We start from the raw sequence: 26,357 nt of genomic DNA, 5'->3' as shown, positions 1-26,357 counted from the left end.
ACACAGTATAATATATTCCTATAACAAAGATGTAGTGCAAGTCATTACATTGCCAAATACGATTATTGTTGTATGGTAGTCCATCAAGACTAGCACGTATAGTGATTCCATTGAGCGAGTAGTGAAAATGATGTTGTAGCTTGCACGCATACTCCCAGCATCTAAATCAGTGTATGATACAGTGTATCGCTGGATATAGGCTCATCCTTAACGTAAAATCATTTTGAACGTACAATACATCTCATAAGGATGAAGATAATGATGAGGTCCGAACAATCAAATAATGAGATACGTAATCCAATTGTGTCGAAGGCGTCGTACAAGTTATTGGGTGGGATCTCGGAGAAATAGCAAGCGGTGAATCGAAAAGCGTCATGAGTAGTTCTTCTTTATACGCTCGAGCATAGCTTCCATCCTAAGCTTCATGTTTGGTTGACCACCTCTCGCGTTCCTTTCCGTACTCCTACGTTCTCCTAGTGCGGATTCAGCTCGTTGTCGCGCGTTATTTCGTCCAACCTTGGAAGAATGAGGTTGCTTAGAGGTAAGGTTGACGGCTTCTTTTCGTCGGTGTAACGGATCGGACTTGTACGTGTGTAGGGAAGTGCGGGAGTACGCGCGGCGGGTTAAGTCGCGGAGGGAAGGCTGGGTGTCAAAGTCTTCTTCTGGAGCGTGTTTATCCGGAGGTTTCCGGTTATCTGAAGCCTTGGGCATCGAACGGTGCTTTTCCTTGCCCTTCCTAGATAGAGATTGATACTGCTTGATGTGTTGAGGTTCGGATACACGAGGTTTCTTCGGTACCGGTTCTGGTACTGAACTTTCATCCTGAGAATGTACACTGCTTTGTCGAGCCCCGTCCTCGTCCTCGTCATTCGGAGACACAGCAGCGTCTTCCGGCTCTTCCGAAGGATTTGAAGAACTCTTCAACTTTGGCCATCCGGAGTCAAGTCCTTCTCGCCGTTTTTGAACTGTCCATCGGCTCTTGAGTTTCTTCTTCTCAACCCATGATTTCTTCAATTTCTGCGCTACACCGGAAATTAGTCGATGACGCTAGAGGAATTGTTGAAACCCTCACCTGTATTCCTCGGCAAATGTCTGAATGTCGGCGGATTCTTTCGCTTCTTCTCATTTGCACCAACATTAGGTTGGACAGCCATTTGTAGCGTAGCAGTGTTGCAGTGCAAGCGCTAGTAAGATGAGGCACAAGTAAAGAGGAATGACTTGCTGGTGCTTACTAAACTCGGCTGCCCCACGCATATAACGCCCATCAGTCGCGCCTCATCCCATCTTGATCTCTCACCACCGCCTGCCACTCTCCTCCACACTCCTCTCTCACATTACCCTCGCACCTCTACCTACACACTCAATCAGAGTTCACGAAAGCCGCCGTTTTATGAACGTCGACAACCTTCAGCAGTTTGGTTAGTATTTATTATTCACTCGCTTTACGTTTTTGTTTGGCTGGTTCACTTTTTTTTTGGGTTGCTGTGTGCTTCCATCGATGGACCTGTGTTGACTCTTCTCGCTCTGTAGACCCCCTTGAGGATGACCTTCTAGGAGAGACGGACGAAGTCGGTTCGCAGAAAGAGCACATCCATATTCGTATCCAGCAGAGAAACGGCAGAAAGACGCTCACCACGCTTCAGGGGCTTGGGAAGGGTGTGTTGCACTGCTCTTCCTCGCCCAGCGAAAATTTATGCTGACTCATTCTGATTTATTCTACAGAATATGACCTTAAGAAGATCTTGAAGGCATTCAAGAAGGTATGCATTCGACTCATTTATTTATTTCATGTAAACCCGCGGGCAACTGCACCCATTCCACGTGTGCCGCCCTGTCGCCACACAACATTGCTGACAATGCTCCTACTCATTTAGGAATTCGCTTGCAACGGCAATATCGTCGACGACGCAGAGCTTGGTCAAGTCATACAGCTTCAAGGCGACCAGCGCCAGAAAATCCAGACTTTCCTGGTTGAACAGGGAATCGATAAGAAGACCATCGTGCTTCACGGTTTCTAAATTTGTATACAAGCTTTAAACAGTGGAGTGCCTACGCTACTTAGACGGTCTCTCTCCCACTGCATTTTTGTCTCTCTTTTCCGAATAAGTTTTCTTTTCAACTATCGATTCGAGTCAGCTTTCATTTTGCATTTCCCATTCTCCCTTGCTGTTAGGTTGTAGGGATCTGCTATCGCTGCGCTGTTCGGACAGATAACGAGTTTGTTGTTCTCTATTCTGTTACGATTCCGTGATACGTTTGTGATATGTCTACCGTGGTACGCTTGTATGAATATTACAGTGTTCCAAATGATTTCTGTTGCTTGAAGTGTTTTTTTTTTTTTTACTGTGTATATGCGTGAGTGATTGCGTGATGAGAAAGGGTATTCAAGGAAATTCTACGATAATCTCTACTTCAAGAAATAAGGTATCTTTACGCCCTCTTCCGATTAGGACGTGGCAGAGATGAGATGAAATTGTATGCAAGATCTCGTCGCACGATGAAGTAGATCCGACTACCACTCCTTCGTCACCTCATTCGAAACTGCAATTCGTCTCCGACGTTTCACCCGATCTGCAAGGCTACCATCTGAAGCGGATACTTCCTCTTTCAGGGAAACAGCTTCAACTTCGGTTTTCACGATTGTCGAAGCTATCGGTGATGATGATAATAACGATGAAGACAAAGATGATGCAGCGTTCAAGTCGACTTGAGTCCGTTTTCGATTCCCTCTCGTTAAGGAAGGAGATCTCGAGTCCGCGGTTTGTGTTGCAATTTGTATTTGTGGTTTGCGAGAAGGTTTTGAGGATTTTGTAGGAGATACGGATGGTGAGGGTGTTGGACTTGGTGTTGGGAGACCGTATGTTGAGAATGACTTCAAGTCTGCTGTGAATAAGATCTAATTTAAAACGAAAAGTGCATAATCATATGAAGTGTCAGTAAATAAAAAGGAATGGTTGATGTTAGATGGGACTTCTTACCGAATGTGCCCACCCAGCGTAGTTCCCCCAGATCTTAGCTAGTCGTGCGTTGACTTCGTCGTATAACTTGGGCGTCATAGCTGTTTTCACGCCTGAAGAACGCATACCGTAGTGCTTGAGAGCGATTTGGTGGACGTGTGTGTCGACTGGTATGACTTCTCTCTACAGTTGTTGATTTAGCAGAAATAAGCAGAGAAAAAAAGCAAAAAAATGTTAGTGTAAATATTCATTTGAAAACAAGAACGACTAGTAAAACCTACCTTATCCAAACTCATCAACAAAATACAATCAGCCACTTTCCTTCCAACGCCCATAAGTTTCATCAACTCCTCTCTCGCTTCGTTCGTTCCTACCTTCCTCAACCCTTCGAGGAAGTTAAAGACACCTTGGTCGGAACCGTGTGTTTTGAGGAGCATTGAGGCTGTTTTTTGGATGAAGTCGGCGCGGTAGCCGAAGCCTAGTGTGCGTAGTTTCGTGGAGACGGTGGGGTGGGCGAGGGAGGAGGGTGGTGGGAAGGGGTGGTATGTTACATTCGCATTTGAGGTGGGGATGGGAGTGCTTGTGGTTGGATTTAAAGGTACGGTGGGGTCGTCGAGAGTAACCAAAGGAGGAGAGAAATGCGTGCAGAGGTTCTGCACCATCTTCGATATCCTCGAGATATTATTATTCGACGAACATATAAACCTATATACATAGGTAAGACCCTCAATTACCTCGATTATCGAGAAGTAAAGAAATTGAAATGCAAAGAGATAGAAAAGAACGTACGAAATAAGACACTCCCAAGGATCCTGTCTTAACATCCTAATTCCTGAAAACCTTCCTTTTAGATTCCGGAAAATAGGGTCGCTTGCGCTCCATTCGTCGTATAGCTTTAGTAAGTCCATGTCTAGCTGGAAGTAATCTTGGATAAACGCGAGTGTTTCCGAGTCCGAGCCCGGGTCTTTCTTCGTGTCTGTTCTTCCTAAGCCAGAAGAGCTTGTACTGATAGAAGAATGTTCCAAGGCATGAGAAGGGGGAGAGAGAGGAGCGAATACAGCCCGATAAAACAAAACCTCCTCCGACTGTCTCATACACACAACACGATCTTTCAAACAAAATCGATATTCGTGCGTCGGGTCATTAACACCACTAACAATTGACCCCGCTAGCGCCTCAGCGTGTTCAGAAGAAGAAACCAAAGGGAAAGCCGACCAGCGGAACGATTGTCCACATTTCAGTACCGCAGCTAGAGATAACTGTGTGATTGATAGAGGAAGAGCTTTGAAGCCTTGTGGGATTGCGTTGGCAGACATCAGATTCAGTGGACTAGGACGAGTCTGAGGAGGACAAGAAATCGCGTCGCGTCCTTGATTTCGCCAGTCACGCGTCCTTTGAATGAATACGCGACACGGCAAATATCCATTTCCCATTGGCCCGAGCCTGGTCCAGATCATGCAGGACGTAAAACAAAATAAAAAAGACTTTTCATTTCTTTGCTTAACGTAACGCTATGTTAATGCTACAGTTTGAGTTGGTTGGTTGGTTGGTTGTTCAAGAAAGAAAGAAAAACGCTATCAATCAGGGAAAGAGATATGTCAAGTTCTTCAAGGTCAAGTCAAGGTGAAAGTTCGCAGCGAACGAAAAAACAAAAGAGAAAAGAAAAGGAATTTGGGAAGTGGTTGAAAATAAAAGAAGAAAAGAGAAAGAGGAGAAAGAAAATTGGCTTTGAAATGAAATGATGAAATATGAACAAATGAGTCTAATATAATAAGACTTGCGGACAGGGGGCGTCTCAACAACGACGACGACGACGACGAAAAATCAAGTATGATCAGATGTGTCAAGTCAAAGAGTTTTTCCGGTATGCTTGGTGCAGACAGATATGAAAATAACGAACAGAGAGATACGACATGAAAAAAGGAAGAGGAGAAGAGGAAGAGATATACATGCACGTTCTTCCCTATTCCCTGCACGAAGGCGGAAGACGATCGATATACCCAGCAACGAGATCGAAGAAAGTCCAAAGGAGACCATGGGTCGTTATACTTCGTAAAGCGCTGATACCGAGTCCTCGATACATCCTTGAGATACCTTCGTATAGTGTTCTGGGATGTGCTGGGTCTGGACCTGTCAGATGTTAATTTGGGGTTATTGAGCTGCTCCTATACAAAAAAGATAAATGAAATGAAGTATCACGAGCTTAACTTACCGCGAAGAAGACGATAGAACGTTTCTCCTATTCCACGTTTCCTTTCCCCTGCTAGGGCACGTGTTTGTACCTTCGTTTTAACGCTATTAAGTAGAAAAGAAGAACAGAGCGAGACATCAGCTGATGCCATACGGAGGCAAATAGTCTTGAAACTCACACGTCGAGAGGGTATATCAATGCCCAAGATGTAACTCCAGAAAACGAGCCACAAAAGAACGGTACGATAGATGCAGGCATTGGTAACCATGTAGGTGTAGGACCTTGTTCGCCTGAAGGTAACCGACCCATTAAATGACGCATACCATCGTATTCGAGGAAGTATAACGCTGTCCCGGACGTATCTCGTAAGAGATGCAAGGGAAGCCCAATATACAGCCCTCTTAACCCGCTAGACCGAACTATATCTTTCACTGCTTGTGTCGTTGTTGGTGGTTTCACAAGTTTGATCCCTTTGCTTTCTGCGATGGAGTACTCAAGCTGCCGTCGAACCTTCACCAATTCAAACGGTGCACTGCCGAAAGAAATGAGTGCACCAGCTGTTGCACCTCCCAGACCTCCCAAACATGCTACGTCGAAGAGCTTATCTCGCGATAAAAGGTCTTGAAATCGGAGAAAATCTTTCGTGCCGTTATAAATAGTAAAAGATGCAGCGCCTAAGGACGAGAGTGACTTCAATGATGAAATAACAACGTTGAGAAATGAGTTGATGAGGACGTACGGACGAACGAAATCGTGAATAGTGGTATCCATAACCCTCGATAAAATCCCCTTATGCCTTCTTCTCGAAAGACCTGACGGGCCATACGAGGAACTGTGATCGCATTTCGGGATGTTTGTAGACGAGACTTGAGTGAATCGAGCTGTGACAGTATTCAATCAGCACGAATCGCTCTCATATAAGCCTAGAGATACGTACGGGATAACCAGCAAAAGTTGATATGTACGAAGCACTTATGGCACATACGACAGCCTTATTTTCTATTCAAACGAAACCAAATGTATACATTAGTGACTTTCGTTCACATGAACAGAGTAAAATTAGGACACGCAAAAACGCACGTCTCAAAGTTTCATTTAAATCGCCGTAATTCAACAAGGGTCCGAATCGGCGGCTGAAAGATAGAAACGAGAAATGAAAGCGTCAGTTTGTGTGTGAGGAAGATATGTTGAGGAGGTGCTTGCCTCGTTCCATCCATAAAGGGCACTACACAACGCACGCGACTACTGGGCTGGCTATCTCAGTCCAGTGTTCGTGCCAAAGCACGACCCGGGCGGCCTGTCCAATGCCGTGGCTGAGTTCTCTCTGTGAGCAGCTACTTAAGTCGAGTAGGATGAAGGTGTGGTGAAAGTCAAGGTAGAAGTGAGTCGCGTGTTGCTTGCGAGTAAGGGTAGATCTATCTGCGTGCTCAGGCTAGTAGCCATCAGCGTGCTTCTTCGCGGAGATGCTGCTTTCCATACTTGGATCCTTCCACCATGTCCGTCCTCCACCGGCACACTTGATGGAATGGATCTCTGGCCCTCGTCATCTCCATCTTCCATCGCCAAAAGGGTCCCACAGACGAGGAAAAAGGGTAAACACAACTCAAGTGAAGCATGGACAAATTATCCGACACTCGACCATGGCGCGAAGACTGCTGCCACTCTCATCAAGGTTGGGGATGAACTCGAATGGAGAACTGTCCTAAGTGCCCGAAAGGGTGTGTTGGTACCTTGATACTGTTACTGCAAGACCAGGCCATGATTGATCTATTTATCACCAGGTTCACTTACGGCACAGGAAAAGCCGTCAAAGATTTATCCTTGTACAAAGCCTGTAGAAATCACGAACGCGGATGCCTCACTGCGTCAACGTGCAGAACAAGGGGTATGGAGCATTTACCGAGAGTATCACTGTGCATCTTCGTATTTATGCGCACTTTTGCATATATTTAGGCAGGATTCTTGCGGACATACCACCCTGACGTTGATATTCCATTCGATGTGATCAGGGACAGCATAGAATACGACGACAAACTCGAAAAGCAGCGGGCTGCATTTGATCAATTCTCGGGTAACCTTCTGTCAGCAACATACTGCTTTGAAGGCGTTAGAAAGAAGGCTATTGCTCTCGCATTTCCAACGGGTCCTCTTCGTTGTGACCTTAGTCAGTCGCAACATCTCTTTCGCTACTGCAAGATAGGCTTACCACTACTTAAGATATCTCGCCAATTTATTTAAGGCAGAACTCGGTCTTATTTCAACCACGGACGCAATCATTATGGTCGTTCGACACACCGATTCGGCAAATCGTATCTTCTGCTCCAGCTGTCAACTTGGTAGAGAAGAAATGTATGCTTCCTTACAGTATTCGGTGATATATGTTTATTTAACTCCATGAATTCGGTAGCGTACAGTCTCGCTGTTCGGACCTATGGCCAAGTCTCTGTATTTGACATACGCAATCAGATGACGTCGTCAGCGGACCCAACCAAGTCGCCATTCGCTATATCCGAGACGATGTCCATCCGCTCGCATGAGTTTGACTCCGGCCAAGACGGGAGCATTCTGGACATGGCTTTCTCTGGATCTGATCCTACAGACCTTTTCTTCGTGACCGAACGAGGCGCTGGGTATCGATGTTCTGGTAAGGGCGAGCGAAAAATAGTGTGAATAATTCTACTGTTGCATATGCGCGGATTCTGACTGATGATGCAGTAATAAACTATTTGATAATACCTTAGATGATAATAACTCGTTCTGGAGGATAGCGTCAGACCAAACACCCTCCACCGGGACACTGGCTTCAGAAAAGGCATTACAGAAGTTTGATACAAGAGTATGTTTTTGTTGTTTCATAATCATGTCTGTGTTCATTGTTTTCCAAGATTCACGGCATCTCGATGGATCTCCTCGAGTACAATGATGGTCGCAACGTCATAACTTCGATTTGTCCAACTCAGCTAGCACACCTCCTTTGTGTCGCAACGACAAGCCAACTCATCTGGATCGACGAGAGGTTTCCCAAGCAGCCTTTACTGGGATGGAAACACCATCGTGCTTTCGACAGGACCTTAAATGTACAAACTATAGAGTTTGCAGACAGTTCGTTGATTTCTTTCACTGTCCTTCTGATTTAATATTCTTACATTCTGATTCCCGCTTAAGCTTCTCTAGCATTCCTCAGTTCTTCTAAGAATGATCTCGTTTCCGCCATTTCTGTCGGTCATCTACAAGACGGACCGCTTCAATGCCAAATGCCCGCTCGTTCACTACCTCACGCCATCTGCTGCGGTCCTGTTGCTGGAAGGACTCTAATTCGACATCCGGGAACTCCGTCTGGTTCCTTCACCCGGGTTGAACTTTCCGAGCAAGGGAGTTTGCACCACCAGGAACTTGAGTGCTCGGTTGATACTTCAACCGGCATTGCGGAGCAGGAGTACGTCGATAGTCGATTTCGGTGTCAGTGGTCCGATGAAGTTCGTGAACTTGAGAGACGATCCAAGGACTTACGACCTGATTATGGTAAATTGGCGGCACGAGAGCGCATTGTTGAAAATCTGAGTGGGGTATACGAGGGTTCGTCTAACTCATTTCATTCTTATTCATGATTATATTTAATTAGATGTGTTCACAGAATTATTTGGCGAAAAGGCACAGAAAGTACGCGATGCGAACGAGGAAACCAAAGCAGAGGATGTTTACGAAACGTTGGAGAAAATGCCATTCTTCTGGCAGCGTTCAGATATCGGAGAGGATCATATACACACGCTGTTAGTCACCTTTATTACTCTTCCTGTATCCCGAGTTCTGATTGTGCTATAGCTTTGACGTAGCGTTCGGTTCAGGAGAACAACCATTACACGAAGCACGGGCGGACTTCCTAACAGGTACAGTCTTAGACTCCGCACGTGGATACAGAGCTCGTCAACAAGCTCGCATCCCCATCGATGAGGTCGCGAAGAAAGCAGCCTGGCATATGAACATCCAACCGATCTTGAACAAGATATCTCCCGAATTATTCAAAGAGACGCCCACTCCTGCTGAAGAACTTGATCCGTACCTCGTTAGTAGGGAAGAGGAGATATCTGCGGCTGACAGACGCGAGTCGGAGGCGAGGGAACAGCTTGCGCTTGATTTGGCTTTATCTGCTGATGTATTTAGTGCGATTCCGATAAGAAATCCGACACAGGAACTGCCAGCTTCTGGAGCGGAGGTGAACGAAGGGGAGGCGCATGAAGATACTGCGCTACTCACACAGGCAGCGGAGAAGCTCTCGCTGACTGGGAAGGAGCCGCCTCAGGTTACCTTTGGGTTCCTCCGACCTGTCGTCAAGGAAGGGAAGAAGCATCAAAGAAACCCCAAACAGGGTGACGAAAATCAGACAGATGAAGGTTCTGATGCGGTAGAAGGTGAAGGAATAGCCAAGATGCCTCTCAGCGTACGACTTCTACTATCAGAATGGAACGTTGGTGACGATCCATATAAATATGAATACGTCGACCCGTACGATTTGGACGCTTCCGGCGCGGAGGCTCAACGTGATAGGGTTCAAAGTCGCTCGAGACGGCATCGACAACAACAACGAAGTCTTTCTGGAGAGAGGGATAGTGGACCGTCTCGTCCCGTACACACTCAAGCTCCGCCAACGATCGTAGCAGCAAGGACTCTGGCTGGACAAGGAAAGCAGCCGGGTGGTATCAAAGTGTCGCTATCTGCTACTCAGCGACTTCCCGTGCAGGTGCATACTCAGACACAAATGCCCTACGGTGGTTCACAGATAGACTCCGCTCTTTCAAGTTCACAACCGGCAATGATGACGAACACGCAAGTCCTTCCGGGAGTTCACGGCGGAAGACCAGGAACAGGGAAGAAGAAACCTCCAAAAAAGCGATTAGGCGGTTTCTAGTCCCATCTCTCCACCTCACTCAGTCTATCTTTGTAGCCAAAAGGTATTGTACAAAACAACTTAATCCACAACCTACATTTCATTTCCTTCATCTTCATTTTAAACCCCAAAACAATGATAAATCTATTCTACACATATTTAACAACAAGATCAAGACTCAATGGTAGCGAAGCAGCAGTGACCAAGATCGAGCCTCCCTCTTCTACGAAATCTATAACTTTCTTCTCCAAGTTTGGTCGTGTCAGCTCTTCGAGTGCTTTGGGACCTTGGAGGTACATGTTGGCTGTTGAGCCGTCTGTTCGTTTGGTTGAGAGTGAGGGTCTCTTGACTTGTCTATAAAAGAAAGAAAAAAGAGCCAGTTGACTATAAGTAAGAGATTGAACAGACGGTGACGTTTATGCGAGAGGACGTACACGTCAGGTCTCTCAGCGAGAGCGTCTATCAAGGCTTGTACAGTCCAGTCGCGTCCAACTTCGAAAAGCACAGCTTTCCCTCCGCAGACTGGACAGTCGTCGCGTTGTTCATGCTTGAAAGTATATGAGTAGACGCCGTCAGTACCGATGTACATGAAGTAGTTGTCTAGGTATGCGGATGAGTTCGTGGCGATTTTGAATGCTTCGTTACAACATGATGCTAATCGGGAAGAATAATATATATATAAGTAAGACATTGAGCTTGACCATTTAATTTAATTATGATGATCGGTTTGACGAACCGGCGATGATGGCGTTTGTTGAAGCGATGGCTGGGATGATGTTTTTTACGACTCCCTGCGTTAGGGACCAGGTTACACCTTCGATGTTGAATTGAGTTGCGCGAGCGAGGGCGGTGGTGTATAACCAGTTGATATGTTCCGGATCGTCAGTGTCCAGTTTTTTCTCTACCACAAAGTTAGAAACATTTTTTTTACTTGAAAGCTTCGAGAAAGGCAAAACGAACCGCCGAATACGCGAGGCCATTCTAATACGGAGGCCCATTCAATGCAGTGTTCTGGTAAGCGGGGAGTGTTTGCGATAGTACAGATAGGGAAAGCGGTAGGTTTGTTTAGTAAGTCTAGGGAGCATTCGTAGCAGGAAGTAACGGTTGGTAAGATGACTCGAGCTTGTCCTCGGAAGCCTATTCACAAAAACGTCGTAAGCCTACGGCATGATGTGCTATGAGGTGGTTTTAGTTAGTTCGTACCTTCGGTCCCTCCGTCTATAAGCGGCTTCAAACTCTCCGGGTTCTCCTCATCTACCATACCAACTAATGTGGCGTTAATCCATCGTCGAGCCTCTACGGAGTCCAGCCCGCAAATAATAATGTGGAATTGCATGTAATATGATGTGTCTTTGTCTTGGATCTTTCCGTGATACCTAGAAATATTTTAATCTAGGAGTGGCAATAGACGGATATATGCACTTACGGAGTGACTCTTACGCCTGGAACCCGCTTCATGATAAACTCTGCTGCGACGATGGCTTTTGATTTCCCAACATCTTTGGGTCTATGAAACGGCCAACGCCAGTGTAAAATAATCGAGGTCCTTTATATTTATGACTCACCGAAAGAGGAATTGTCGATTCAAGTTGCTGATGTCAATCGTGTCCATGTCAATGACATGGATGTCTTTGAACCCAGTCAAAGCCAGATTTGCAAGGATCTCACATCCTAGTCCACCAGCGCCTATAACAAGCACCTTGCATTGATTGCGGAGGAAGTCTTTAATCTAGACGCACGCGTCAGGTGCCCCTACAGTACAGAGGAATGTTTCTCAGTGCTTACTGGTTCTCCAGCCATGAAGCCAGGCTCTGTTCGAGGACCTGGTCTGTCTAATACTTGATCGACATGGAAATATCTGTTTGGCCAGTCGATGAAGCGGGTCTCTCCGTTTGCAGCCATCTGCAGTAGATGTGGTAGTAAGCAGTCAAGCCGCAAATAGGTGGCGGCGCGTCTTCCGAACCCGAACGCGTGCCGCCTGGCTTGGTTTGGCCGCTTTGTTACTAACTTAGTTTACTTTGCTTCCGCCAGTCTTCATGCGTCGTAGTCGCGTTGATGGCGTCGGACGGCAACTCATTTCTACCACGAATATTGTCTGTGTTCTATGCTGTGTTTCATGACAACAAGGGAACGAGTATCGTCTATCAAGTTCCTGAAGGTCTAATTGTCGCTCCTCCAAGTCAACTGCTGAACTCAAGCATATCGGGTTCTGTTGCTAGAAGCTCATCTCCTGAACGGGCTTCGACAAATACCTCGGAGAGTAGGAATGGAGAAACTGCAAACCCTTCGCGGGCATCGAGTGTGTCGCGTTATTCGCATCTAGCCAACTCTCGGGATACCTTGGGATCATCATCCTTACGTCCCGCCTCGACAAACCGATGCCTCTTCAAATTCGAGGATATCTCAAGATATGTTATTCCACCCAGCGCGTTATGCGGCAGACTCGTCACTTGCACGACGAGGAAACACCAGATCATTGGATTTCCTGTCGAGTTGTGCAACCCGGAGCGATATGAACGGAATTTCTTCCGGTATAACGTATGCTTTGTCTTCGAGCGGACTGCAGACTTGAGTTGTTATGAGCCTATTGTACGAAAAGTTGGGCGAGTTTTAACTACATGTGAGGTCTGCATTCGTTACCTTTACGTTGTAACTCAATACTCAATCGAAGTTGCAGGAGGAGTCGTATTTCCTCAGTTCTCCAGAGACATCTCATAAAATACACGCTATCCTCGAACAACTCTTCGAAGATCTTAACTCATACTCCGAGACCTCTATTCCGATCGACAAGTTCAACTCTATAGAACTGAAGATATTCCCGTTCTACCCTAATCCTCCGGAAGTGCATGACTGGGATGTACCTGTTGCACTCATCAATCTCAAGAAGAGGATAGAAGACAATTGGGATCTGACAATGGCTAAGGTATGACCATATCCTAATGATATAGTGATTTCTGCCTTATATAGTATATATCTTCAGGTTTGCCAATACATCGACGGCACAAACCACGTTAGCCGTATAGCCTTCCTGGCGGACTGTGACTTGGACCTCACTCGTAAAGCGATCCAGCATCTTTTGTAAGGCTCTCTTACTTGGACTAAGTGTTTTGCACTCATTACAACAACCTTCAGATTCTACCAGGTCATTATGATGATCGACATATTCCAATTCAGTAACATGTATACTTTATGTCGCTCAGTTGCATGGCTTGCGGACGAGCCTCACGTCCGGGATGAATGTGGTCCATACGTGACGCGTTCAGGTGAGGCTAATCGCCCGCTACGATGATGCCAGGCATTCAAACCTTTGTAGATCGCGAGATTTCAGAATGGCCCGAACTAATGGACTTGTACTGTCGATTAAAACCCGGAATCACAGTTTTTGAGTGGATGCATGACTTCGACACGTCTAACAAACATGGAATCGACCCTCGACGTTTCGTCAGTTTCGGAGTGATCAAGGTGATCTTTCTTCATTTACGTCCAAACTAATCAATTTACCGAAAAGCGTTATTACAGGGCTTCCTTCGCCGTGTTCACAGATGGCCAGTCCTCATCCCAACAAGTCCGACCGATAAAGAAAAAGAACGACGCGCATCTTCTGCGTCTGCGTCCTTCGGACGGCGGCGCGGGAAGAGTCTTACAATGTCCACCGGCCCATCTGTCGGACAAGGCGGCTCCGGAGCAACTACCCCTCCCGTATTCACCGGTGCCAGTGCATTTTCGTTCCAGAGGAACGCAGATGGTCAATTTCAAGTTCCCACACCACCAACAACTCAGAGCGCGGGACTCGGGAGACATCCCTCTCTCGGAGAAGCAGACCGTGAACGTATGCGTCCTGCGCGCCGGGCGAGCGCTGCGGAGAAATACCTCGAACAGTTCCGACGTGAAATCGATCGTGGTGACGGAGCGCAGATGGGTTCTGTAGGCACGCCGATAGCTAGTAGTGGTAATCAAATTAATACATCTCCGCGTACGCAGCGGTACTCTCGGACGGGAGGTGACGGACGAGGTTCACGCAAGAACTCGCTCGTACAACCTAACTTCACTACTAGTGGGACTGCAACTGCTCTAAGCTCAATGGGTAGCAGCAGCATCGTGACAGAAGAAGGCGGAGGGAGCGGGTTAGCAACTCCCACTCGACCACGTCTCTCGCGTTCTCCATCATCACACGCAGCAGCAGCGCTAATGCAGACGTATTCCGCGTCCAGCTTGAACCTTGCTGGAACAACTACACCTGTCGCTTCTGCGAATGCTGTTCCACTTGGTTTGAAGGAGCTTCTTGATGGGACACGCCATGCTGATGAGTTAGGTGTGAATTTTGAACTTGGTTGGCCTGCACTTGAGAAGCATCTTGTTACGATTGGAGGAGGGAAGGGTGATGGGGACTTTGGGAAGGTGGAGATTATATACAGGTAGTATTTTACTTTTGTGTATCACAAGTCTATTAGCATTACAGATTTGCTTCAAATGTTGTACACGAGATAAGAAGACGTAGAAAAAATGCATAAAGAGAACGGGGCGAGATTTATGCAAGCGTCCGGTTTGCATTGACATATCCAGTGCCAAAGCAGGAGAAGATGAGTTCCGTAGAATCGGGATTCGAAGTATCTGCTCGTGCAATCTTAAATGATACACCGAAGATATCCCTAACGTCTCGGAGGAATTGAATACTAAAATCAATCAAGTCAGCTATCCAAGAATGAAATCATACTTTCCATACTTAAAAAACTTACGTCCTAGGAGTCGGCTCGCCCATCCGACATCGACCAATGTCCTCACTCCCGAGGACCATGAATAGCAGAACGAGAATTTGGTGGTTTCGGTCTACACATCCTCCACGTTTTATTTCTTCGAGGAGGGTGTAAGTGGCTTTGAGTGCGGTGTCTTCCGGTGTACCGCCTGGGACGGAAACAGCTTCGGCACAGTGGAGAGCTCCGGTTGTGGATTCTGCTAAGAGCGAGAGAGCGTAGCCTGGGGATCTAGAAACGCATGTACGATGTTAGTCGAAAACAAACTGGGATAAAGCTAGGCCCAGGTGGAATAAACGTACTTGCCACTATCCTCGCCTTTGTAGACAGCCGAATAGAGATAGATATCAGGGATGAAACGATTGAGGACCGAACGTGCCGCGTCGATCATGCGATTCGAAAATTGCGGGCTCACACGTACTGCATGTCTTGAGGGTTTCGATAAAATAAGCAACTGACTTTAGTAGGATAGGATGGGATAGAAGAGGACGTACGAAATGCCTCGTATCCGCTTGATTTTTCCGCGATCGACGAAGTTGAGCGTTTTGACTTGTTTTACTATCGGACAAAGGAATTGGACTTCGCCTCCCCCGAGTGGGATAGCTCCTCGTTTCTTGATCTACAGACAATATAATTCAATAATATGATCCTTAGGGGCTCAGCATGCTCACTCTCAGCTCCAACCCATCGTCAATTCCAAATAATTGGAGATGGGGAAGTGTGACAGTCCGTAAAAGGTCGACTGAGAGGTCCCGCTCGTCCGTCGTGATCCCTCTTAGAGTAATGTTAAACGGTTTCTTCGAGAACGGAGCAAGCATGACAATAGGCTCGAGGAAGTAGCCGACGGAACGAGATAGCGGGCAGTCATGCGTGATACTACCTCCAGAAATGACACCAGGCTTCACCAAGACAGAAGTACCTAAACATAATCTGGACAGCCCGGCCGAGTTACGAGAAAGTATCAGACTCACCAGTGTAGGATATCTCGATAACCGTCCCATTCGTCACCTTCTCCAATAATCGCAACAGGCTCGCCTCGAAATCTACGCACAGCCGTTCAACAATTCACTTTCCGCATAGAAATTACACCAATTGTACCTCTGAGACCGGGATCCTTGTCATCGGGTCGTATTTTATCAATCCGTACAGGCTTTCCACTGAGAAATGACAATGCAAGCCTGTGTCGAAAATGGAAATGTCCACTGAACTTGAGCAGTGAACCAGGCTGTGTCATGAGTGGGTTTAAGAAAGAAAATTTACGGGTTGGCGCATCGTCCTACTCTGCAAAATCTTCTGATGCTTTATATTATATAACCTTTAATTAACCTAATGCTTAGTTGCCCCGTGGCTCAGTTGGCTAGAGCGTGTGACTGTTATTTGCATATGTATCGTGTGATAGGCAATCACAAGGTCGAGAGTTCAAGCCTCTCCGGGGCAGTGGCTCCAGCAACTTTTTTCCCGACTATCATTCTGCAGTGGCATTTCAAAAAATGATATCTATTGCAAAGCTGCTACAAGTAAGGGTCATGGAACTATGCATATAATATCACAATACCAGGATTAAAGTTAAGTGTAACTGTCAGGTACGTAACACTATTCCTTCTAGTCGATGCTCATGAACGCTGATCGCTTGTGCCGATCGTCTCAAAATTTCTCTTCAGCTTTATTGCACGTGCCCAAACACACACCCTCGCATCGTAGCTTCTAGTAGGTTTTACCTCTAAAATGTCAAGACCAGAGCTCGTAGCACCTCCAGAAATAGTGAGCTTCATCATCTTACGTTATGATGTGACATGTTCTGAAATACACAAGTATTATGGCGACACAGAAGCGAAGAAATACACTTCTAAGTACTGCATCTCTTCACCGCGTTGCAGTTGCACCGAAAACTCATACAGGCAGTAATGTAGCACACGAATACAACAGATACAAAGCGACATGACATACAGAGCGCTTGAACTACTCAACTTACCTGAGGGCGAACCGAAATTTCTGCTTGATATTGGGTGTGGTTCTGGGTTGTCTGGCGAGATCTTGGATGAAGAAGGACACATTTGGGTTGGTGTGGATATCGCTCCTAGTATGCTAGGTAGGATGCCTCCATATTGATTTCGAGACATGATGCATTGACGCACTACTTGGAGAGGTCGCACTGGAACGTGAAGTAGAAGGCGACTTATTCCTACATGATATCGGGCAAGGATTCGGGTTCAGACCTGGAAGTTTTGACGGAGCCATTAGGTGCGAGTCACCCTTCGTAACCCTCCATAAAATTATACTAACATATCATATAGCATATCCGTCATCCAATGGCTCCTAAACGCAGAAACCTCCCATCCTTCCTCCTCACCCCCAGCCCGTCTCACGCGCTTCTTCACCTCCCTCCACGCCGCTCTTCGCAACCCCTCACGCGCCATCCTCCAATTCTACCCTTCCTCAGATGACCAAATCCATCTCATCACTTCTATTGCCCAGCGAGCTGGCTTCGGCGGAGGTGTCGTTGTGGATTACCCGAATTCCAAGAAAGCTAGAAAGGTATTTTTGTGTTTATTCGTTGGCTCGGGCGGTGGAGCGCAACAGGTCCCGAGGGGACTTGAAGGTGAGGAAGAAGAGGATGTTAGAGAGAAGACTGTTGCATATGAGAGGAGAAGAGAAAAAGAGCGGAAGAGATCGAGAGGTGGGAAACGCCAGGACGTTAAGACCAAGGATTGGATTTTAAAGAAAAAAGAGGTAAGAAAATATTCATTTTCAAAACTTCTGCATTGTTTCCCGACAGTTTCTTATTACCTTCCTAGCTGTATCGCCAACGAGGGAAAGAAAGCGTGCCCAACGATTCGAGATATACTGGCCGGAAGCGAAGAGCAGTTTTCTGAATTATATTCATGTACTAGATTGTATTAGTTGTATTAGACTACCGTCTACGCTATCGTCTTTCGACGAAGAGTGTCCTGCTTTGCTCTACAGCTTCCCTTGGCCCACTCCGGATGAACAAGCCCTGCAACGCCGCCATACTAACTCTTCTTCCAGAGTCCCACTCCCCTCTTACAATCTCGCCTAACTCTGCACTCAGTTCGTCTAACTCTGTTTCGGATATACCAGTATCACCAGAATAGAACCGCCTGAAAAGCCGAGCTGCTTGAGAAGATTGTGCGTCGTCGATGAGTTCCAGAAGGTCGACACGACCTGGCCGGACAAGTGCTGAATCGAGTCGCTCAAGGTGGTTCGTCGTCATAAATATTATGCGTTCTTCGCCTGAGGCGACGCCATCAAGTGCATTGAGGAAGCCAGAGAACGTCACAGATGATTGATACCTGTGGAAACCTCACAAATTAACAAAAAAAGTAGTCTGTAAATAAATGGAAGCCCATACCCATCCTCACTTGTCTGTACACGTTTGTTGAAGGCTGCGTCGATATCTTCGATGAGAATGATACTCCGTTCAACAGCATTGGATAATAGGTGGTTTAGTTTATCATCGTGTAGACCTCTCTCGGAGAGATTTAATAGACAGATGTCATAATTGAGTTCACCAGCAAGTGCTTGGATGAACGAAGATTTTCCAGATCCTGGAGGACCGTGTAATAAATAACCTCTTCGGTACGGGATACCTATCGCGAAAAGAAATAAGGCATTGCATCTACTTTTATACAGAAGGGAAGGAAAGTCGATTACCTCGATCTGCATACCACTTCCGTCGTCCTAGAAAAGCTCGGACATCGTCCTCAATACGCTCCGCGACACCATCCGCTAGTACAACACTTCCCAGAGGCCGTTTTCGTCTCGGTAACCCAAACGGTCTCCATTCCGTCCCCCAAGCTGTATATAAGACCAATTTACCCTCCTGTTCTCTCAATGCAACGTCTCTCGCCTCTTTCAAAAGCTCTTCGAAAACTTTCGAATATCGTCTGAGAGTTGTTAACGTGACAGTCTCCCAAGGTGTCCCCGACGTAAGCTGCACGCTCTTGACATCTCTCTCACGCCGCGCTTGTATCCATGCTCCGCGGTATCGCAACCAATGCGTACCAGGGCCGGCAACAAGAGCGAATCCTATCGACGCGCTTCCGTTCCGATGAGTCTGCACGCGCGTTTCGACGCTAAGTTGGTGACTCTTCGGTGCAAGACGGTCAACTAATCTCGCTGGGCTAAGTGATCTCAAACCGAATTTTTTTGAGCTCGAAGAATGCGCAACTGCAGCTTGATCTTGTTGCGCAGCCATCCATTGCAAGACCCACGCATAAGCACGATCTCGATTCGGAATTTCAAGCGAGACGAGCATGCGTCGTTGAAGGATGCTCGTCCCAAGGACAAGTGAACGTCTCAGGACAGTCAGCCCAACGCCGACGCCCATTAACCCAAACCCTGCATTAAAGTATGGGCTACACTTCAACAAAAAAAAGTTGTCAACACTCATTCTACTCCTGTTTCCTATAATTTTGCTTTGACTTACTTGTCGCCAAAGAGATCCGTGAGGAACGACTTTGCTGCAGCAGCATTTGATGTCTCTGGATGTCCGCCACTAGCTAGTTCAGATGCCTTCTCCATTGCTGTTAATAGAATTGCAGAGCCAGGTGCAAAGGTGGCCTGTTGAGCACTGCAGAATCGGTCCTTTTGAAGTTTAAAAAAGTCGAGTTATTGTCACGTGGACTCAATCACGTGGTGAACACCTTGCTCAAAATCATTCGGAAGTTCGAACAACGTTGCAAAGTTGTGCAAACTCATGACATGTGCTCACATTGTGATATTGTGAAGGAAATTATGTCCTCTACAGGGACCTATTTTTGCACTATTTAAGGGTATGTATCAGTCCCCTCTAGTCTTATACTACAGAGATCATATTTTCATGTCCTGATTTAGAAATGAATGGTTCAGCACGGTTCTACTTTCAGTGTTCGCGATTGGGGATAAGTCTGAGTAGTTTGGCATGTGTCACTGATGGTACCTGTGTGTGTCTTCAGAAAAGATCTAGGAAGCCTGATGGCTTGGCAAAGTTGGAACCGCCCGTAAGTGATCATCAAAACACTATGATGCCATAGAAAATACCATTCAAAGTGGCGGTTACCAAAGTGGCACTGGACCTGGATGTGTATACACGAGAATCATATAGTCAGACCCTAATAGAGTATAAGTTCTATCCAAAGTCTTTTGCAGACTGTTTTTGTTGCTCAATGCTAGTCATGTACAGTAGAATATGTCATGATGCATAATGCTGGGAAGGGTCATTTCTGTGCTCACTATGAGATTTATGCATTATGACATTGCATTTTGGCAGAGAATGACCATTTGGTTTCGAGAAAAAGTTATTCATTATGACAATTATACATTACCATATTATGCATTATGACATATTTGACTGTAATGTATTTGTACTTTTCTCCTATCAAAGTAGATAAATGGACATGCATATAGCAAAATATTGTGAAACATATTTAAATAGACCAATCAGAGAGCTGCTTTTGAATGAGATCCAGAACATGAGATAGATACAATTGCATTTTATGATTATATTATTGTTTGCACTCTACACTGATATATCTTTGCATGTGTACACAATGCTATACTACATGAAATATATTCTAAGAGTAATATGTGTAGTATTTAAATCTTGACTCTATTCAATAATATTTAATAAAACACCATTACAAACCTTCAACAGAACGCCATCACAAACTAGTCTCTTACTTCCAAGTTCAATTGTAACCCTCAGGCTGAGCGACTCAAACAAATAGTAAGGAAAAGAATGTCTGGCACACCTAGAGACAAGAAAACACGTCATCAGCATGCGGCTCGTAAACAAGCTAGTGAACACCGAACAAGTGGCCATAGAGGTAGCAATCATTTATGTGTGTGTCGGACAGTTTATGTAGACTAACTTGTGTCGCATAGACAGTGATATCAGAGATAGAAGATCTTCAGACAGAGAATCCTCTCATCGGGCATCTCATGTTTCTGCACCTAAAAGCCGTGTTCTACAAGAAACAAGTGGAAACGTTGGGGCAACAAAACAGACAAATCGGAAAGGATCTGATATTGCGAAAGTTGCAGCAGGAATTGATGTTACTAAGAGGCAAGCACCAATCCGAATCAAATTCAGGGTAGAAAAAGATCCAAACGCCAGTCTTGATGAAATAATGAAGGAGAGAATTGTATGGGCAAACACTGTTATGGAAGGCAAGAGTGCTCTACATAGATCCCATATGTCAACATCACAGGCTCCACAGGAGGAAGCAGCTGGAGACGACTTTGGAATCGGAGAACTCAGTTTAGGACCTCTACCAATTACTATTGGTATTGTTGCAACATTCTTCCAGGCCTCAGCTTATATTACGTTTGGTACACCAGAACAACAATCTTCTCGATGCAAGGTGGTATTTGATACAGGCTCTTCTGTACTGTGGATTAACGAGAGAACATATTCACAAAGACTAATGCAGGGTGGTGCACCTAGAGGCACTGACACCAATATGAAGATTAATGTAAAGTACAGCGGGCAAAATCAATTCCGCGGAAAGCTCACAAAGCAAGCAGTGACTGTTGGAAATGCAATAATCCCAGAGCAAACGTTCGCTGTGGTGGACGACAGGCCATATCCTGACTTGCGCGAATGGAGACAAAGGCATAATATATCTGGGATTCTTGGCTTCGGCAAATCAAATGCTACAAGAGGCCGGATTGTGAACTACCCTAACGGAAGGGTAATCTCTGTTTTAGACAAACTGTTGCAACAGTCAGGGGGTGAGGAAGTTGTTGGCATGGACATCCCTATGCCAGAAGAATATTCTGCATCAGGTGCACCTGCTACTGCCGAAGGCGAAGTTCATGTCGGCTGGTACAATGATAATTATACATATGATTGGGTTACTGCACACAGTGGTAATGCAATATACACTCTCGACATGCACTTTGGACTCGGAGGAACTAGATTTACAAACGGACACAGAGCCATCATGGACACTGGTTCACCATTCATCCATGTCCCGAATGCTGTTATGGAAAGCTACAAGAATCTTATGAATCAGGAGGGCCAGATACTCCATAAACATTCAAGCATTAATTTATACTATATATCGTTTGAAGATTATCAGAACCTAAAGGACATAGAAATTATGTTCAACGGAGCATCGGTTCCTCTTCCAGCGTATATGCAAGTCATGCCTGGAGGAGTAGTCAAGCAGTACCTTCCTGCAGCAGATGCAAATCGACTATATATTGTTGTTCGTCCTGAAAGCAATTTAAATATCGTTTTGCTGGGAATGTGCTGGAGTAAGTTGCTTTCAGAAGAATAAATGAATATTGTCGCCTCATCTTTCTCTCCAGTTTCCAGATACTACTTAGTTCGTCACAAACCAACAGGCTCGATTGGAATTGCAACGGTACCATCGAAGACTAACTTCGTCTGGAGTGAACTATATTAAATGTCAAATTAATGCTATTACAAAGGCTGGCTCTGAAAGGCACAAAATAACTAAAGTGAAATTCTCCTAGTATTAATCGATTTAGAAGAATAATAACATAAATCTTTTAGATTTAGAAAATGAATAAAGTAAAGATGTAGATAACGAATAGAGAACAGTTGTAGAATATAAGCAAATGATAGATTTAGAAATAGAGGAGGATTTTGAAATGATGCATAATGTGCATACTTAGACGAAGAATAAGTCTGAGTGTAAAATTGTAGTTACAACAAAGCAGTTTGCAATAGTCAGATGAAACGAAACCAGCATGTTCTGTTCTAGCCAGACACACTCAAAAAGACACAAAGGCGTTGTATCGGAGATACTCACGACCTTTTTAGTCACGCTCATATTCCGCGAGGATCATCTCAAGAATCAGCCGTTGTGTACATATATTGTAAATTCGTAGGAGAACAAGTTAAATTGGCCAGCTTCACGGCAGGTCTAGAGAAGTTCGCGGCTCCTTACAAAACAATCTTGTAAAGGTTTAGACCCCCATAGCACACCATTTGTACTGGCCCATGCATACAGGTCTTCAAGTTTGTCTTCTTCGGGAAGGGGTACAGTTGCAGTATAAACGCATCATATTATTAAGCAATCAAATTGACTGGAATGGAGAGATTGGGGGACATCATCTAATAGTGAGCTCCTCCTTATACTTTTCAACAAGTCCATGGTCAGGGAGGCCTGGACTGATTCAAGACAACTCAAGTATAGTTACAGAGTGAGAAGAATGTCATTAGTCATTACATCATTGCATGCGGAAATTAAATGCATCCTGCATTGCTCAAAGTCAGCTCAGTAACAGATACTATTAATAATGTCCTAACAGATCTATTGAAGCGCCGACTAGCACATAAAGGAATCTGTTTCAACATTTTTATCAATTTTGCTCAGTTGCAAGTTTACTTAGGCCCTGCTCGGTTGCACTGGTCGCGCAACCGCAGGTTGGTGGTTGATGGCCGGCAATTTCCGGTACAACCGTCAACCACCAGTGCCAACCTTGTCACTTTGGTCACAAGTAGTATAGTGTATAGACTCATTACTTTCCCTTCATCTTTCATCATTTATCCTTTCAAATTAGTATATAATTATGTGTCCTAACATAAGTACTACACAGTGTAGATATAATTGAGACACAAATAAATAAATAGAAACATAAGTTAGGACTTTAGGTGCATATATGCACATATAATTAGGCATATATGACAGATATATTATATTATTATATTTGGTTTGGACATTCAAAGCTTGGATTATTAAATTGCCAGTAGAATACAAGTGGGGAATACAATACAAGAGAGAAGTAGTAACAAGGAAATGTAGAGGGCATAGTGTAACAGGTGTAGTAAGGGACGAGTAGTGTCACACAACTATGAAACCAGACGTGCAGCCGAGCACGTCTGATGGTTGATGGTTTGCAACCACTGGTTGTGTAACCGGTGGTTGCGAATTTGGCAGGCACTGGTCGCGCGACCAGTGCAACCGAGCAGGGCCTTAGCTTGTCTCCAATTGGTAACAAGGTTATGAGGAGTAGCAAATTGCAGCAGTGCTCGGATGTTCCCAGGTTTGCACTACTAGCTGTTTCAGTCCTTTCCATTGTAGCTGTGGTCTGAATGAGATGTGAGGGCAAAGTTGCACTATTGAGTATGAGTGCTAATCTTTTCAGACTTTTTTTGTTGCTTCATACTACTTATGTGCCATACTTGTTGTTTTCTGTTATTAAGGCAGCCAATTTATCATGTACATACAGCGAAAGATATTTTAATGGGCCGATCAGAGAGCAGATTTAGTACAAGATTAAGTACATGAAATAGATATGATTTTAATCATATTATATTATATTAATATTTGCAGTGTATCCACTTCATTGTATAAGTTCAACAAAGGAAAATATGAAACACTGATGACTCAGACTGGAGTATATTTGATCCTCTGACACGAATATGTCTTTGCAAATATGCTTAATACTATAATATATGAAACATGATCTAATAATAATATGAGCAGTATTAGAGTGTCTTGGGGGGATGAGAATGCTTTCTCTTGGCTCTACTGAATAATATTTAACAGCATGCTGAACATACACCCACAACCAGAACGTTATCGCCGACTGATTTCTTACCACTCAGTTTTATTGTATACCTCAGGCTGAGCAACTCGAGCAAAAATTAGGGGCAAGGAATGTCTAACATAATTAAAGGGAAGAAATCGGGCCACCAACACTCAACTCGTAAACAAGCTAGTGAACACAGAGCAAGTGACCATAGAGGTAGCAATTATTTATGTGCACGCCAGGCAATTTATGTAGACTGACCTGTTTCACATAGACAGCAATGTCGGGGATAGAGGGTCTTCAGACAGAGCATCCTCTCGCCAGGCATCTCTTGCCTCTACACCTAAAAGACATGCTCTACAAGATAAAAGTGTAAATGTTGGTCAGAAAGAAGCAAACCAGACAGACCGAAGAGGATCTACTACTGTAAAAGCTACAGCAGCAATTGATGTTACCAAGAAGCAAGCACCAAAATCGGCAATCCGAATCAAATTCAAGGTAGAAAGGGACCCCGACGCTGATCTCGATGAAATAATGAAGGAAAGGATTGCATGGGCAAACGCTGTTGTGGGAGGCAAGAGTGCACTACATAGATCCCACATGTCAACATCACAGGCTCCGCAGGAGGAAACAGCGGGGGACGATCTAGGAATGGGAGAACTTAACTTAGGACCTCCACCAATTACTATTGGTATTGTTGCAACATTCTTCCAGGCCTCAGCTTATATCACGTTTGGCACACCAGAAAAATCTGCTTCATGCAAGATGGTATTTGATACGGGCTCCTCTGTACTGTGGATTAACGAGAGAACGTATTCACAAAGGCTCATGCAGGGTGGTGCGACTAGAGGCACTGACACTAACTTGAGGATTAATGTGAAGTACAGTGGGCAAAATCAATTCCGCGGAAAGCTCACAAAGCAAGCAGTGACTGTTGGAAATACAACAATCCCGGAGCAAACGTTTGCTGTGGTGGACGACGCGCAGTATCCTTTCTTGCGGGAATGGAGGGAGAGGCATAAAATTATTGGGATTCTTGGCTTTGGTAAATCAGATGCTACAAGAGGCCAGATCGCGAACCATCCTGGTGGAAGGGTAGTATCTGTTTTAGACAGATTGTTGCAACAATCAGGTAATGAGGAAGTCATTGGCATGAACATTCCAATACCAGAAGAATATTCTGCATCAGGTGCACCTGCTACTGCCGAAGGCGAAATTCATCTCGGCTGGTACAAGGATAATTATACATATGATTGGGTCACTGCACACAGTGGTAATGCAATATACACTCTTGACATGCACTTTGGACTTGGAGGAACTAGATTTACAAACGGACACAGAGCCATCATGGACACCGGATCACCATTCATCCATGTCCCGGGCGCTGTTATGGAAAGCTACAAGACTCTTATGAATCGGGAGGGCCAGATACTCCATAGACATTCAAGCATCAATTTATACTATATATCATCAAATGATTATCAGAACCTAAAGGACATAGAAGTCATGTTCAACGGAGCATCGGTTCCTCTTCCAAGGCATATGCAAGTCATGCCTGGAGGAGTAGTCAAGCAGTACCTTCCTGCAGCGGATGCAAATCGACTCTATATCGTTATTCGTCCTGAAAGCAATTTAAGTATCATTTTGCTAGGAATGTGCTGGAGTAAGTTGCTTCTCATAAGACGTAAATGTACTTTGGTCGTCTCATTGTTCTTTCCAGTTTCCAGATACTACTTAGTTAGTAATAGATCAACCGACCCCAACTCCATTGGTATTGCAAGGGTTCCATCAAAGACTGATTTCACCTGGAGTGGGCTATCTTAATTATCAAAGCAATGCTATTGCAAGGCTGCAAGTGTCAAGTACAAAGACTAGATTTAAGTAAAGAATAGAGAATAGTTATAGAAAATAAGGATGAAATAGATTTAGAATAGATAATAGACATAGAAATAGAGAATAATTGTAAAATGAACAGTGTGCAGGCGAAGATGAAGAATAAGCGATAGTAATGGGAACGGAATAAACCAAACTCACACAAGACCAGCGAAGCACCCATTGCGATCTTA

At 45.0% G+C, this 26,357-nt stretch overlaps 8 protein-coding genes and 1 non-coding gene across 9 annotated transcripts; 4 read left to right on the top strand and 5 right to left on the bottom strand.

The window, feature by feature from the left end:
* Positions 1-537: 537 nt before the first annotated feature.
* On the top strand, positions 538-2,329 carry FOMMEDRAFT_109876 (eukaryotic translation initiation factor SUI1). Its single transcript, XM_007267819.1, has 5 exons — positions 538-1,022; positions 1,073-1,418; positions 1,531-1,656; positions 1,723-1,760; positions 1,875-2,329. Exons 2-5 carry the CDS (start codon positions 1,391-1,393, stop codon positions 2,016-2,018), a joined length of 336 nt encoding a protein of 111 aa, XP_007267881.1. The 5' UTR covers positions 538-1,022; positions 1,073-1,390; the 3' UTR covers positions 2,019-2,329.
* Positions 2,330-2,512: 183 nt separating this feature from the next.
* Positions 2,513-4,281, bottom strand: FOMMEDRAFT_109875 (DNA glycosylase; the record flags this gene model as incomplete). The annotated part of the gene is made up of 4 exons (XM_007267818.1): positions 3,747-4,281; positions 3,239-3,662; positions 2,979-3,140; positions 2,513-2,896 (listed from the first exon to the last, which is right to left on the bottom strand). The coding sequence occupies exons 1-4, from the start codon at positions 4,271-4,273 to the stop codon at positions 2,513-2,515; spliced, it is 1,497 nt and encodes a 498-aa protein (XP_007267880.1). The 5' UTR covers positions 4,274-4,281.
* A 221-nt stretch (positions 4,282-4,502) lies between these two features.
* On the bottom strand, positions 4,503-6,405 carry FOMMEDRAFT_21180 (mitochondrial carrier). Its single transcript, XM_007267817.1, has 7 exons — positions 6,352-6,405; positions 6,229-6,281; positions 6,086-6,147; positions 5,888-6,029; positions 5,327-5,822; positions 5,170-5,252; positions 4,503-5,087 (listed from the first exon to the last, which is right to left on the bottom strand). Exons 1-7 carry the CDS (start codon positions 6,363-6,365, stop codon positions 4,921-4,923), a joined length of 1,017 nt encoding a protein of 338 aa, XP_007267879.1. The 5' UTR covers positions 6,366-6,405; the 3' UTR covers positions 4,503-4,920.
* Positions 6,406-8,316: 1,911 nt separating this feature from the next.
* On the bottom strand, positions 8,317-11,954 carry FOMMEDRAFT_168918 (uncharacterized protein). Its single transcript, XM_007267816.1, has 10 exons — positions 11,819-11,954; positions 11,599-11,762; positions 11,460-11,540; positions 11,237-11,409; positions 10,994-11,170; positions 10,770-10,934; positions 10,468-10,687; positions 8,971-10,387; positions 8,783-8,918; positions 8,317-8,724 (listed from the first exon to the last, which is right to left on the bottom strand). The coding sequence occupies exons 1-8, from the start codon at positions 11,933-11,935 to the stop codon at positions 10,183-10,185; spliced, it is 1,302 nt and encodes a 433-aa protein (XP_007267878.1). The 5' UTR covers positions 11,936-11,954; the 3' UTR covers positions 8,317-8,724; positions 8,783-8,918; positions 8,971-10,182.
* Positions 11,955-12,193: 239 nt separating this feature from the next.
* FOMMEDRAFT_168916 (18S rRNA biogenesis protein) lies at positions 12,194-16,018 on the bottom strand (the record flags this gene model as incomplete). Its single annotated transcript, XM_007267815.1, has 12 exons — positions 12,194-12,658; positions 12,711-12,956; positions 13,014-13,111; positions 13,166-13,296; positions 13,347-13,495; positions 13,553-14,706; positions 14,770-15,015; positions 15,087-15,212; positions 15,279-15,403; positions 15,456-15,703; positions 15,756-15,827; positions 15,883-16,018. The coding sequence occupies 7 exons, from the start codon at positions 16,016-16,018 to the stop codon at positions 14,562-14,564; spliced, it is 1,098 nt and encodes a 365-aa protein (XP_007267877.1). The 3' UTR covers positions 12,194-12,658; positions 12,711-12,956; positions 13,014-13,111; positions 13,166-13,296; positions 13,347-13,495; positions 13,553-14,561.
* A 104-nt stretch (positions 16,019-16,122) lies between these two features.
* FOMMEDRAFT_t47 lies at positions 16,123-16,222 on the top strand. Its single transcript has one exon. It is a non-coding gene; the product is annotated as a tRNA-Asn (tRNA).
* A 287-nt stretch (positions 16,223-16,509) lies between these two features.
* Positions 16,510-17,657, top strand: FOMMEDRAFT_87509 (williams-Beuren syndrome critical region protein 22; the record flags this gene model as incomplete). The annotated part of the gene is made up of 6 exons (XM_007267814.1): positions 16,510-16,545; positions 16,597-16,634; positions 16,695-16,873; positions 16,929-17,025; positions 17,079-17,514; positions 17,580-17,657. The coding sequence occupies 6 exons, from the start codon at positions 16,510-16,512 to the stop codon at positions 17,655-17,657; spliced, it is 864 nt and encodes a 287-aa protein (XP_007267876.1).
* A 50-nt stretch (positions 17,658-17,707) lies between these two features.
* FOMMEDRAFT_86815 (uncharacterized protein) lies at positions 17,708-19,132 on the bottom strand (the record flags this gene model as incomplete). The annotated part of the gene is made up of 3 exons (XM_007267813.1): positions 17,708-18,095; positions 18,155-18,392; positions 18,457-19,132. The coding sequence occupies 3 exons, from the start codon at positions 19,130-19,132 to the stop codon at positions 17,708-17,710; spliced, it is 1,302 nt and encodes a 433-aa protein (XP_007267875.1).
* A 1,389-nt stretch (positions 19,133-20,521) lies between these two features.
* Positions 20,522-26,115, top strand: FOMMEDRAFT_157669 (acid protease; the record flags this gene model as incomplete). The annotated part of the gene is made up of 5 exons (XM_007267812.1): positions 20,522-20,609; positions 20,668-22,044; positions 22,099-22,182; positions 24,566-25,954; positions 26,012-26,115. 5 exons carry the CDS (start codon positions 20,522-20,524, stop codon positions 26,113-26,115), a joined length of 3,042 nt encoding a protein of 1,013 aa, XP_007267874.1.
* Between the last annotated feature and the right edge of the window lie 242 nt (positions 26,116-26,357).

This window comes from Fomitiporia mediterranea (genome assembly GCF_000271605.1).
Source record: "Fomitiporia mediterranea MF3/22 unplaced genomic scaffold FOMMEscaffold_7, whole genome shotgun sequence".
Lineage (NCBI taxonomy): Eukaryota > Fungi > Basidiomycota > Agaricomycetes > Hymenochaetales > Hymenochaetaceae > Fomitiporia > Fomitiporia mediterranea.
Note: the sequence above shows the minus strand (reverse complement) of the source record. Positions and strands in the feature narration are given on the sequence as shown.

What these genes read in the sequence shown, in the direction of transcription:
- FOMMEDRAFT_109876 (XM_007267819.1), top strand. Translation starts at nt 1,391, where the DNA reads ATGAACGTCGACAACCTTCAGCAGTTTG. An exon ending in GCTTCAGGGGCTTGGGAAGG is followed by an intron (nt 1,657 to 1,722) that starts GTGTGTTGCACT and finishes TTTATTCTACAG; the next exon opens with AATATGACCTTAAGAAGATC. An exon ending in TCTTGAAGGCATTCAAGAAG is followed by an intron (nt 1,761 to 1,874) that starts GTATGCATTCGA and finishes CTACTCATTTAG; the next exon opens with GAATTCGCTTGCAACGGCAA.
- FOMMEDRAFT_21180 (XM_007267817.1), bottom strand. An exon ending in CAACTTTTGCTGGTTATCCC is followed by an intron (nt 6,030 to 6,085) that starts GTACGTATCTCT and finishes ATACTGTCACAG; the next exon opens with CTCGATTCACTCAAGTCTCG. An exon ending in ATTCACGATTTCGTTCGTCC is followed by an intron (nt 5,823 to 5,887) that starts GTACGTCCTCAT and finishes TCTCGTCCTTAG; the next exon opens with GCGCTGCATCTTTTACTATT.
- FOMMEDRAFT_168918 (XM_007267816.1), bottom strand. Translation starts at nt 11,935, where the DNA reads ATGGCTGCAAACGGAGAGACCCGCTTCATCGACTGGCCAAACAGATAT. An exon ending in CCAGGCGTAAGAGTCACTCC is followed by an intron (nt 11,410 to 11,459) that starts GTAAGTGCATAT and finishes AAATATTTCTAG; the next exon opens with GTATCACGGAAAGATCCAAG. An exon ending in ATGGCCTCGCGTATTCGGCG is followed by an intron (nt 10,935 to 10,993) that starts GTTCGTTTTGCC and finishes ACTTTGTGGTAG; the next exon opens with AGAAAAAACTGGACACTGAC.